This window comes from Petaurus breviceps, unplaced genomic scaffold (genome assembly GCF_028583685.1).
Source record: "Petaurus breviceps papuanus isolate PSGF00001 unplaced genomic scaffold, PetGlider_PUasm1.0 90778, whole genome shotgun sequence".
Lineage (NCBI taxonomy): Eukaryota > Metazoa > Chordata > Mammalia > Diprotodontia > Petauridae > Petaurus > Petaurus breviceps.
This window is the reverse complement of record NW_027187343.1, coordinates 2,235,372-2,248,758: the sequence shown is the minus strand read 5'-3', so window position 1 is coordinate 2,248,758 and position 13,387 is coordinate 2,235,372. Positions and strand designations below refer to the sequence as shown.

Genomic DNA, 13,387 nt, shown 5'->3' with positions numbered 1-13,387 from the left:
TGAAAACGACTACCTCCCTTAAAGACAAAATTGCACAAACCTATCCTGGTCAACCTCCTTTAAAAAAGTGAATAAATCTTTGGCCTAATTTACCTGGGATTCAAATAATGTTTACATACATATATTCTGTACGCAAAGAAAAGCTAACAACCTAATGAGCTGCTGTGGCTAATACAATTTAGAGGGAAATTCTTTGATTCTGCCAATATAGGATCCTCACTAGAACTCACCTAGTAAAACAAAAACAAAAAACCTCTAGGAAAAAAGGTAGTTTTAAAAATCAATCTTTTATGACCCTCAAACAAGAATTTCAAAAGGCTAAGAATACTATTTTTCCTAAGTAAATTCAAGTGTTAAAACCTTGGGTAAGCTGCTTTTAGAATGCAAACTTGATGACCTCTAAATGTTCTTTCTTGCAGATTTAAATCTATGATCTTAAGAAGCCCATATACATCCCCCCTTTTTTATTCTGAAACAGAGAAACAATATAATGAAGTCGGCATGAAAGTTTAGATTAGATGGGAAAATGAATACCCCAAACTCTCCATTCTTAAGAAATACATACCCTTCCCGGAAGGACAACTGCTTTAACTACTCTTGAAATCCCAAGGTCATAAAGACAGAGAACACTCCCTTCTGTTTCTTCCAAACCAATTAACAATCCAGTTCTTTTTTGCCATGAGAATTCTTTCACTGCAAGGACAGTGGGAGGCTGTTCACTTATTCCACTAAATCTATATGCAGACAACCGCTCTGCAGTAATAGAGTTTACTACTTCAAGTTGTGGACCACAAGCCAGGCAAGCTAATCCGTTCCTCCCTAGAAGCAAAAGAAAAAAATGAGTTAATTTGATATAGTTAAACTATAAAAATATGAAATAGGGCAACCAGGTATCCCCAATTAATCAACAAACACTTATTGTTAAGTGTTTATTACATAAGAGGGGCTATGCTAGGTACTAAGTAAACAAAGATAAAAGTGAAATTATTCCTGCCCTAGAGGAGCTTACACACTAAGGGGAAGGATAACATATATATACACATATGTAAGTATACATATTTACATAGGTAAATAGATACATTCTGAATTTGTGGAAAGTGATCTAGCAACTAGAGAATCTAGAACTCATACAGAAGGTGGTACCTGAGCTGAGTCTTAACGGAAACTAGGGATTCTGGGAGACTGAGAAGAAAATAGAGAACATCCAGAAATGGAGGACAGTCAGTGTAAAGATACTGAGTACCATGTATTAAGAACAGTTAGCCAGTCTGACTGGACCACAAAGAGCAATATGTAATAAGGTTGGCATAGAAGGCAGCAGCCAGACTGTTAAAACATTTTTAACTGTCTGAAAGAAGCTTATATTTAATCCTAGATGTAACTAGTATGTCATACTAGATGTAACAGAGTGATTGGAGGTTTTTTTGAGGGGAGTGAACTCTGCAATATTCACTTTGGCAGTTATATGGAGAATGGACTGAAAAAGAGAGAGTTAAGGGGGGGGGGTGTCTAATAAGGAAATCTGAACTACAGTAATGTTCTGTGAATGAAGAAAAGAAGAAAGATGTTGCAATGTAAAGGTAAAGTTTGAATACAAGAACAATTAGGGATAAGCTAAGACCAGGTTGTGAAGGAACCCTCAAAGTCAGAAGGACAAACTTGAGATTTCTTCTCCAGGCAAACAAAGTTATTTAAAATTGTATGTCACATGACTGACATGATCAAAGCAGCTTTTAAAAAAATTTAATCTGACTGTGGGGTACAAAATGGATTGTATAAGAGAGAAAACAGGGACCATATAGAAGACTGCTTAGCAATAGTAATATAACATAGTCTGATTGAGGATGTTGATAATGACAATGGATCATAAGGATCAAATGGGCATTAAGGGTAGCTAGGTAGCACAGTATATAAGTACTAGTCCCTAATCAGGAAAATTTAAGTTTAAATCCAGCCTCAGATACTTACTAGCTTTGGTTAAGTCTCTTAACCTTTTTGCCTCAGTTTCTTGAACTGTAAAATGGGGATAATAATAGTATCTACCTCCCAGGATTGTTCTGAGATCAAATACTATTTGTAAAGCGCTTAGCACAGTGCCTGACACATAGAATCACATATATAAATGCTATACTTAAATGGATCTCATGGATCCAGGAAATTCCTTTAAAAATACAGACATTGTTAAAATTGTTTTTACACATAATTAGGGAATAATTAAATTAAAAGTAAATAAATGAAATGCAGACATTTTATGGGGCAGCTAGGTAGCACAATGGATAGAGCATTACCCTGGAATCAGGAAGACCTGAGTCCAAACCATGTCTCAGACATTTAGTGGGCAAGTCTGCCTCAGTTTCCACATTTGTGAAAGGGGGGCTAATAATAGTACCTGTTTCCCAGGGTTTGTAGTAAGGATCAAAGGAGATATAAAGTTAGAGATTATAAAATGCTTAGCACATTTCGGAGCACACTGTGCTGTATAAATGTTACTGACATAATTATAAGTTAACTGTTAGAACTCTACATATAGCAACATTTATGTAATGTGAATTTGTCCATGGATGTGTATGACAGAGAAAGAAAAGCAGGAAAGGGCTTGGCACAGGATCCAAGGACACGTGGGGGCCAGGGACAGAGAAGCAAGAGCACGAGGAACATAAGAGGGCTGGGACCAGCCACATGGCGGCCTGGCCAGAAGCCAGAGAAAGAACACTCAAAGGGAAGACACACAGGGGCTGGACATGGACACAGACAGAAGAGGAAGGTGACAGATACATGGTATCTGAATGCTAATGGACAAAAAACAGACATGCAGGCAGAGCAAGGCCAAGGTTTCATCTCTTAGTGCCAGAGGTCTCAAGTCAAAGCCCCCAATTTGCAGCAGTGGTGGTAGTCTCTCCATCCATCCATTCTTCTGCTTTCATTTGGAGGGTTGATTTTTTAGGGTTTTTCCTCTCTTGTGTGTGTGTGGGGGAGGAATTAAATTGATTCTGTATAATTTTATAATCGATTCTATTCTGTAACTGATCCTATTTTGTGTTACTGCCCCACTCTGTATGACTGTTCAAGTTACATTTCTTTTCTCTGTGTATGAGTTTAGAAGTTCAGTTCTCCTGCTCTTGCCTCAAGGAAATCTGTTATTCTTGAGTGATACAGGCCTGATCTACTATCCCTAATCTTATAGTTGGACTAAAAAATGAACATTTATTCATAAGAGTTCAGTTCCCCTTCTGAGTTTGTTAAAAGAAACTTACCCCTTATACCTTCAGTTCCTGGAAAATGCCATGACATGTTTGCTATCTTTGAAGGCTGACAAGGTGACCTGGTACCTTTCCACAAGATATACTGTCCATACCTGCCTGTCCTTGTAGAATCAAGGCAGGTCTTATCTCCCCCTCTAGGAGCCAGGGAGTCTACTATCCCAGGTCCACTATCAATGGTCTCAGGATGTAGATAGATTCTATGAATTAAACAAGCATTCCTCTAAGACAGAGGGATGGTTATGAGCCCCTGTGGGTGCATGTTGTCCTTGACCCCATGATGCTGACAGCCCTATAACCAATTACATTGTTTTCCCCACCTACCCAACTCTGTTCTTTGTTCTCCTGTACTTCCCAGAACTATATGAAAGCTATTAAGTCCTACTTCAGTTCTTTGGTCATGAGAGAAACCACTAACCTAACTTACTGGTTATTGCTAGCCTAATCAATAAACTGATCATGCTCAGACCACTGTCTCTCAATTTACCTTAATTTCAAATCTAATGGATAGGATGGCATGGAACAATGAGTGAATAGGAGTAGAGAAAGAGCACAGTACTGTAAAATGGACAGTTTTTTTAGAATGTAGATTTTCTAGAATTCTTTATTCAGAATTTACATAAAGTGAGAATTGTATCATTAAAAATACATATCTCCATCTACCCAAGCTTGCCTGGTCTGTTAGATTAACTCTTATCTAAAAGTTCTCTCCAGGGGATCCATCCAAAGGTTGAAAGCTCTCTTTGCTTTCTCTTGATATTACAAGGGCACTAGGGGAAAACTCCAGTTACTTGTCATCCCTTGCTCTTGCCTAACTCTTGTCTTTCTGAATTGCAACTGCTTGATGATATCCTTTATTCTTGGCCTTCACATTTTTGTTGGTTATATGCTGCAGTCTGCTCACATCTACTATCCATCTTTCTATTGCCCTCCTTATGATAATTCCTCTAGTTCTTCAGAGATTACATATCTTGCTTCCATACAGCAAAAACTGGCAAAATGTTAGTATTTAAAAGACTTCTATTCACTAGAAACTAGAGGGCAGTAAAAGAGTTGTACAATTTCCTGTAAGCAACCCAGACTACTTTTTCTTTTCAGAGTCTAGGGCCCAGCCCACCATCCCATGCATACTATCTGTCCCAGATATACATAATGCTAGATAAGTTCTACAGCATGCCCATTTAAATGGATGTTGAAACATGGACAACACACATTTTGCATTTCCTGTAAGGATGAACAGACCTTTATCACAGATCACTTCCAGAACGCTCACAGTATCTTGGAGCTTGATGCAATCAATACAATGCCACCCCCCCCCCCCCCACACACACACCCAAACACTCCCCTCAAAGAGCATCTAGAGGTTCTTACCATCCATATGTAATCCCTTCTCTACACGGACTCTGCACTGCATCTCATCCATAACAATAACAAATACTTTTGGCAAGTATAAAAATCTCCCTGTTTTATATTTAGCTTGATGTTTATTATAAGAGGATCATTTAAATTGGATTATTTCTGTTTTTTACATAATCCAAGATATCCTAAATGATCTGTATATGTGAATGGGAGACATTTTGATGTAAAAGTCAAGAAGACGGCATTTTGTTCTCCCAAATCAAATGTTTTTCCGTAATTAAACAGTAAGTACAACCTCTAGTTAGATGGTAAAGTTGTCACATTATTGCTTGTTTGCTAATCCCATGTTAAAATTTTGTGAATCACATTTTCATACAATTTACAATATTTTTCTATACATTTCTATACAAAGACTTTATGAAGAACCTTATTTTGGTCAGAAGAGAAGGCTGTAAATAAAAAAGCATCCAGTATTCTGATTTATTATTTTCCTTAAAAATGTTGATTCAATACCAGGATACTAAAATTGAGCTGTTTAAAAGAGAAAAACTATCAGTGTAAACTGAAGCACAGAGTGCTTCCTTAAAAGAATAAGGAAAAAATATGGGCCTTTAAAAACTGCACAAGAGTACAATAAAAATTCTAATTCTTTTTTTTCCCTAAACTTGAAGAACTACATTTTAAACTATAACTAGTTTAATAAATCAGTAAGTCAATCAACAAGCATTATATAACAAGCTTAACAAAAGCACCCATCGCATAAAATATTAATTATAATATCATTAATAAAAATACTATAAAAGCTAATATTTATATAATGCTTTAAAATTTGCAAAGTAATTTATCAATATGATCTCATTTGATCCTAAGAACCCTAAGAGGTAGGTGCTATTATTATCCCCACTTTATGAGAAATGAGGGTGCGAAGTGATTAAGTAATTTGCCCAGGGTCACACAGCTTTTTATTGTCTGAGGCAGAATGTGAACCCAGGTCTTCTTGACTTCATATTCAGTGTACTGCTAACACTTCACTATGTAGGCCCTTGGGAAAAAAAAAAAACAATCACTGCCCACAAAAAGTTTTCATTCTATTGGAGGACACAACTTGACATATATAAATTTACATAAAATAAGTATGAGGTGGTTTGTAAGGAAGGGCAGTAGAAGGAAGAATCAGGAAAGGCATCATGTAGAAGGTGGTACATGAAAAAGGTACTGAAAAAAAATTGGAAGGGACACAAAAGAGGCAGAGGTGGGGTGACGGTGAGATTTGCCCTTCAGGAAAATCACTCTGGCTGAAGTGAAAAGGATGTATAGAAAGGGCATACTCTAGCTAGGAAACCAATTCAGAAACTAATGCAACATCCAGGCAATAAGTAATGCCTAAACTATGAGAGTGGCCATGTAAACAGGCATAGTGGCTCAAATGCTAAACTTGTCCAGGAGACTAAGTTGAAATCTTGCCACTTACAGTGTAATCAAGGGTAAGTGACTTTACTTCTCTCAGCCTCAACTTCCTCACTTGTAAAATAGGCACAATAATATCACTTTTGGGTTTGCTATGATGAAGATCAAGAGTTAACAAACATAATGTATTCTGTAAACTTTAAAGTGTTAAAGAAAAAAAAGTGCTAGCTGTCTAAAGTAGAAGAAACTATTGCACTTATTTTACTTGCTAGAATGTTATCTCAAAGTAAATTGCTTAAGAACAGAGACAATGCATAGCAGTAGAAATAATTTTTGTATGGTCCTCTAGTACCTCTAGTACTAGGCCCTTCCACTTTTCTCTTTAATCTCTTCCTCATGCTTGCATTTTTCCCCCATTTTGCTCTTCTGTTACAAGGACCAAGAGAGATAACCTAAATTAGGCACTTTGCAAATCTTGAATCAATATATAAAAAGTACATTAACTATTAAATAGAGTAAAAAGTGTAACTGAGTCAGTAAAATCTCAAAAACATTAACTTGCCTCCAGTAAATCTTCCCCGAAGTACAGACTCTAGTGTTATTTCATCTTCTCCAAGGGCTTGAATAGTCACTTCTGGAAACCGCAGCAGACTGCTGGTTACTTGTGCAGTTAGGTCTCGCATACTTCACTGTAAATAAATATAACATTACAATTAAACATAATTTTTAAAAAAATACCACTAAGCCACATTTTTTTCTATCACATTAAAAACAAATCTGATTCTAGATTAATTCTAATAGAAATGCAATTATTGGAATATTACTGCACTAAAGAGAATTGACAGAAAACATGAGAAAACTTATAGGAAGAGGCAGAATGAAGAAACAAGAACAAAAACAGTATATGCATGATAATATAATAAATGAAAAATAACGAAAAAAGAGGCTAAACTCAAGAAGCTTCTGTAACTCCTTCTAGGCAAAAACCCAAACAAAATTTCCAGTTTGGCATTTAAATCTCTTCACAATTTAGCTCCAGCCCATTTTCCCAGGATGATGACACATTACTATTCCCTAACATATTATACATGCCAATCAAACTACCCCACTAATCAAACTCCCTCACTAGTCTCCCACCTAAAGTGACATTCCAATTTCCATCTCCATGCTTTAGTACAAACTGCTCCCTAACTCCTTACACTCACATGCCTGTAAAGCTTTCCCTCCTCTTCACTTTGCCCACATCTTCACCAGCTCAAGTGCCATTATGCTACAATAGGCTTTCCCCCTGCCTCGATTTAAATGGTGTCCCAAATGACTTCATTTCCTATCTATTTGTATGTGTATATCACTTTCATTTTTCTAAACTAAACTAATTCAATAAAGTTGACCAATCTTTGAACTGTATTGACAGTAAGGTTTTATTTAACTTTGTTTTTTGGAGTGGAGGAGGGCTACAGAAGAGTAAGAGCAGAAAAGAAGTTTTTATTGTTGGTGAGTCTTATAATATCTTCTTCAAAGGGAGTTGAGGAAACTGAGAGGTTAAATAATTTGCCTAAGGTCACACAGCTAACATGTGTCAAAGGCTGTACTCCAATCCAGGTCTTCCGAATTCCTAGACCAGTCAGCCCTCTCTATCCACTATGACTCTAAATACTGAGAAACGACAAGTTAAAAAAGAAAACCAAGAACAAAGGCACGAAAAAAACTTTTTTAAAAGGAAAAAAAAGCCATAATCTTAAAGCAAAAAGTAATTATTCAGAAAAAAGGATGTCAAAAAAAGATATACTGCTTTCTGAAGATCAATTACTAGGCCTAGATACAATATCACTATCTTTCATTAGTAAAGTATATTGAAAGATTATATACAATGAACTATTTAGCTATCTACAATACTCAGACTGCTGGGCAAAATAATCCAAACAATTCATTATATTCTCCTTCACTCATGAAACTTGGTTATGGTCAATAAAAAGCAGCAAAATTTATCTAATTTTCCCTCCTTCTCTAGCTTCAAATAAAACTTCCAAGAGAAGATATTAATGAACAGTGAAATCAAACTACTGGAAAAAGAAAAACAAAAGAGAAAAGATCCTGATAATCTACAAATTGGATAATTTTTCAATTAATCAAGAGAAGTTATACTACTTATGTTAATATATTTTATAATTTCAAGTAAGCACTTTTCCCACAAAAATGTTAAAATAACTAAGTATCATACTACATTACATAGCTTTTGTGACATTACATTTCCCTTGACCAGTGAAAGTGTCAGAAATCAAGTTGTATCCTTGTATCACTGTAAATCATTGCAAACATACATATGGAATTTCTGCCTAAAATAATTTAATATTGCTATTTCAATGTACTCAAAAGACCAAGATTTTGCCTTTATCTTTTGCCTTCCAATGAGTGAGTTTCCCTCCAAAAATAATTTTGGTTAGTAATTTTTCTGGCCATAATAGATTTCAAAGGCATTTCTGAAAAGCATTGTATTTTAGTGTTGACTATCACAATAAAAAGTAAAACATCTTTCATTAATACTTTTATTTTCTTAATGATGTAGTTATAAACAGAAAATCTTAAGAGCAAGAATCACTTACCTATTGAGTCCAACACTAAAAACTTTACTTATGATACCTCCACAGAGCGAAAGTTTTATAATGATCTATAAAATGACACGAGATAAGCTTATTTTATTTCTGTTCACCAATAGGGAGGGAGGCAATAAACATTTGTTAAAAACCTACTAGGTACTAAGAATGGCATTAAATGTTTTAAAATTTTATTTTTCCAATCCTTACAACAACCTTGCCAGGTAGGTGTTATTATTATCTTCCCCATTTTTACATATGAAGAAAAAACAGACAGCAGTCAAGGGTAACAGAGCTAGTAAATGACTAAGGCCAAATTTAAACTCTGGTCTTCGTGGTTCCAGACTTTAGAACTTTTTACACATGGTACCAACTAAGTACCTAGCTCCTAATACTGGGAATTGAAGGAGAAGATAAAAAATAATACTGTGGTTGGGCACTAGATCCTAAACTACAACACTTAACTTCTCTAAGCCTGCAGTTGAATATACTGAACTCTTTAATTAAGTATGTCCCAAAGGAAAGAATGATGGATTTGGAGTCAGAGGAATTGCATTCAAAATGCTAACTACTCTGTGTGACCTTGTCTAAGGCACTGGACATGATGATCTTTACAATCCCTTCAAATTCTAAATTTATGATATATTTTGAAGAACTTATTTTTCTCAAAGGCATTCTATTTTTTCCCTCACCTCAAAAAGTTCTTAAGAGCCTTAACAGGGTCTGTCGATATAAATTTTTATTCACCACGCTTTAGATAATGTTCAATGTCAAGGATTCAAAAAAGATTTCAAAAGAAACTAAAACTCTCAAATTTAATATGAATATACAGTTGTCCCTAGATATTTGCAGGTGTTAGCAGCACAAAACCCCTGAGAATGTGATAAAATACAAATAAGCCTAGACTCCACCCCAAAACTTTACTTTTGATAATTCTGATTATATTTAATATACAAAACAATTACAACTACATACTGCACCCATTTAAAAAAGTTGCAGTTTCTATGCAAGAGATTAGTATCTCACATACTATGCAGTCTTCACAGCTGCCTGCATAGCACCAGTACTGCTTCACAGAGTTCCTTCTCCTAAGAAAGCGACTGAGTGTGGATGGTACTGAGACATAGCTCCATAGTTCTTTAGCACACTGAAACTTAACAAAATTTAACTGTTTATAATAAATTTATGCATGTATACTTATAGTAGTAAATTATAAAACAGATGAATATGTAGTATATAGGCATTCATAATATCAATTTAAGTTTTCTTTACAGACATGCTTTGCCTAAAATTTCAAAAAGTTCCCATTTAACGGGAATATGGCCAAAACACAAATTTACCAAAACTGTGAATATAAAACCCACAAATGTCAAGGGATGACTGTTTATTTAAAAGAAAAAATTTTAAATCTTGTACAAGGATTCAAAAACCAACTATTAAAAACACTTTTTATTAGCTATTTATTTCATAAGAATTCAATCCTCATTTTGAAAATGTATTTTATTGGCTGTTTGTTAATGGTTAGGTTTATAATAAAAATGTTTTTAAGCCAACTGCAGGAATACAAATTAGGGGAGAGGTAGTATGACTTTCAGAGTTTTAATGAATTTGTACTAACATCAGTAATTGAGTTGAAAAGGAAAACATGCAGGAAGGACATAAAAGTTCCCCCTCCAATTATCTTAAGTAATGGAGGGTAGAAGGCAAGAGAATAATCCATTTATATCACATCTACTGTGTGCCAGGCATTGTGCTAAGAACTTAAAAAAAAAAATACTGTCTAATTTGATCCTCACAACAACCCTGAGAGGTAGATGCTATTATCCCCATTTTATAGTTGAATAAATTGAGGCAAACAGAAAAGTAACTTGCCCAGGGAGATACAGCTATTTAGTTTCTTAGGAACTCAGGTTTTCCTGACTCCAGGGCCAACAAGCCTCTGAGTCCAGTGAGCCAACTGATTAACGATAGCATTATTAGACGAATAGGCCTATTCCATATATCTCCTGTGAGGAGAACTAGAGTTGAATAAGTACAGATTACTAATGAATAATTTCAATACTTAAGGAAAAACTTTTAAGAATCAACAAGAAAGGCCTGCATCATGAAGCACTAAGGTAGTACTTACTAGCAGTAGTCCATAAGCATTTATAAAGGGTCTACTATGTACTAAGCACCATGTTAAGTGTTGGAGTTGCAAAGAAAAGGCCAAAGATGATCTCTGCTCTCAAGAAGATCAAAGTCTAACAAAGTAGACAACATGAAAACAACTATGTACAAACAAGACAGATTCAAGAAAAAAATTGGATCAACAAAGAGAAGGTACTACGAGCATTAAAGGAGATCAGGAAAGGATTCTTCTAGAAGGTAAGATTTTACTTGGGACTTCAAGGAAGCCAAGTGGTGGAGATGAGGGCAAGAAACCCAGGCATCAGAGACAGCCAGTGAAAATCGGGAGTTAGGAGACACACTGTCTCTTTACCTGTTCAAGGAATAAAAGGCCAGTATCATTGTATCCTAGGATGTTACAGGACCAAGGAAGTGGAACATGGAGGTAAGGTGTAGAAGAAAGTTGGGGAGGAAGTGGGTTTTAGGGGGCTCTGAATATGAAAAAGAGTTGTGGAGGTAAAAAGGAGTCAATGCAGTTTATTTAACAGACATACTCAGACCTAGACTTCAGGAAGATCACTTTGACAGCTGAGTGGAGGATGGATTCCAATTCCCACAACTATAACTACTTACTATTACTATTACCACCACCACAACCTAGAGAACTCAACCAATAAACTGGATTGAAAGCTGATCATTATTCCAAATGAAACTGCTACCCACCAGGACCCAGATATAATATTGATTCAATTCATAAAAACTTAAAGAGTAATGTTTTTAATAGATCTTACCATCATCAGTACTCAATCTCCAAGCTACATGGAATGAAAACTTTCAAAGAATAGAAAACCAGAAAAATTGAACAGTCATATTAAAAAAAAAAAGATAAGGTACATATATCATTCCTATTATCCCACATGCTACAGCAGTTCTACCAAGGTCATGTTCATCGAGCCTACAGAAAAGGAGCTTACATCCCAAATATTTTGTTGTTTAGTTGTTTGAGTCAAGTTCTACTCTTTATGACCCCACTTGGGGTTTTCTTGGCAAAGACACTACTAGAGTGGTTTGCCATTTCCTTTTCCAGCTCATCTTACAGATAAGAAAACTGAGGTAAACAGGGTTAAGTGACTTGTCCAGGGTCACAAAGCTAGTAAGTGTCTGAGGTGGGATCTGAACTCAAATCTACCTGAATCCAAGTTCAGACTCCAGGCCCTGTACTCTATTACACCATCCAGTTAATTTTATTCAATTACAAAAAGGATTTATTTCATCTACCTTTGCAATATTCCACAGAGAATTGAACATAAGGAAATAAACTGGACAATAGGACTTGTCTCGGCTATTTTTATCAGTTCATTCAAAAAGACAACAAGAATATTTTTATGATATTTTCAATTATAAAAAGCAATTCTTTAACCAATTTGGACAAGTCTACCAAATATTAAACAGATCTAAATAATTGGAGAGATATAACTTCTCATGGTTGGGCAGTGTCAGAATAATAAAAATAACAATACAGATTTCAACAACTTACCAAACAGGGTGACTTTTATAGAATAATAACAATCATCTGAAGGAATTTTTTTTTAAATCAAAAATCTTAAAGGAAATACTGAAAAAAGTGAGAAGGAAGGAGGCCTAACACTATATGACAATTAATCATCTTGGTTAACAGAAAAGTCAATCTGCAGACATGCTTAGGTAGATACATAAAACCCAGAAACAACTGAACACAGTAACAGCAAAATGTTTGCTAAACCTAAAGATGACATCTACAAAAGTCAGACCAGTAGCCTGATGGAAATTAGCTTCAGACCCACATCTCAAATGACATATAACACAATAGGCTCTAAATGGATAGAAAATTTAGATGTTATAAATTAGGAGCAAGGAAAGTGACATCTTTCACATCTATAGAGGACAGGTTCTTGGTCAAACAAAGGTTATGGAAAAGATCACAAAAGGATCACATAAAATGGACAGTTCTGAATTCATAAAATTTTAAAGAATTTGCACAAAGTCAAATGTAGTTAGAACAAGAACTATTCCCCAATAAATGGTCAAAATGCCCCAAATCGCTATTAATAAGACAAAGCAAATTAATATAACATGTTCTAGCTTGTGCCCAAAAAACTGGAAATAACAACAAAAAAAAGGGAAAATGATCACTGCCCTCAAAAAGCTTACACTATAACAGGAAGACAACATGTACGTATAAAAGTATGAACAAGATATATACAAAATTAATACAAAGTAATGGGGGAGGAGGCATATATACAAGACCACCTCTCAAGGGAACAAAATTAAAATGTACTGCTCCTGGATCTTGTGGTATGAGTGGCTCCTATGGTAATAGTAGTAGTAGTAGTAGTAGTAATAGTAGGAGTACTGAAACCACGGTATTTTGTATGTTCCAAAAAAAAAATATGTATATATATGGAGAAAAAGTCCCCAAACATTCTGTTATGCCCCCCTCTAGGTTTTAAACATGCACTTTAAATCTATACTGAGCATTATGGGAAATTTGTGCAAGAATATTAATAAAATATAGAAATATTCAGTTTAAAATAAAAAGTAAAACATACAACACTAAATCTATACTGAACATTATATGCTGATTCAAAAGGCAACTCAAACTCTGTAGTTTCTCAAACT

At 35.1% G+C, this 13,387-nt stretch overlaps 1 protein-coding gene across 4 annotated transcripts in view; it reads right to left on the bottom strand.

Moving 5' to 3' along the window:
- AHCTF1 (AT-hook containing transcription factor 1) overlaps nucleotides 1-13,387 on the bottom strand; it is a 111,740-nt gene that overhangs the window by 81,000 nt on the left and 17,353 nt on the right. For 2 of the 4 annotated variants that reach the window (XM_069069127.1, XM_069069128.1), the window contains exons 2-4: nucleotides 8,630-8,694; nucleotides 6,585-6,715; nucleotides 566-815 (exon numbers count right to left, since the gene is read on the bottom strand). In XM_069069127.1, the coding sequence (XP_068925228.1) occupies nucleotides 566-815; nucleotides 6,585-6,709 (375 nt within the window). In that variant the 5' untranslated portion in view covers nucleotides 6,710-6,715; nucleotides 8,630-8,694. The remainder of the gene's footprint in view (nucleotides 1-565; nucleotides 816-6,584; nucleotides 6,716-8,629; nucleotides 8,695-13,387) is intronic. The other 2 variants (XM_069069125.1, XM_069069126.1) reach the window with 1 other exon arrangement.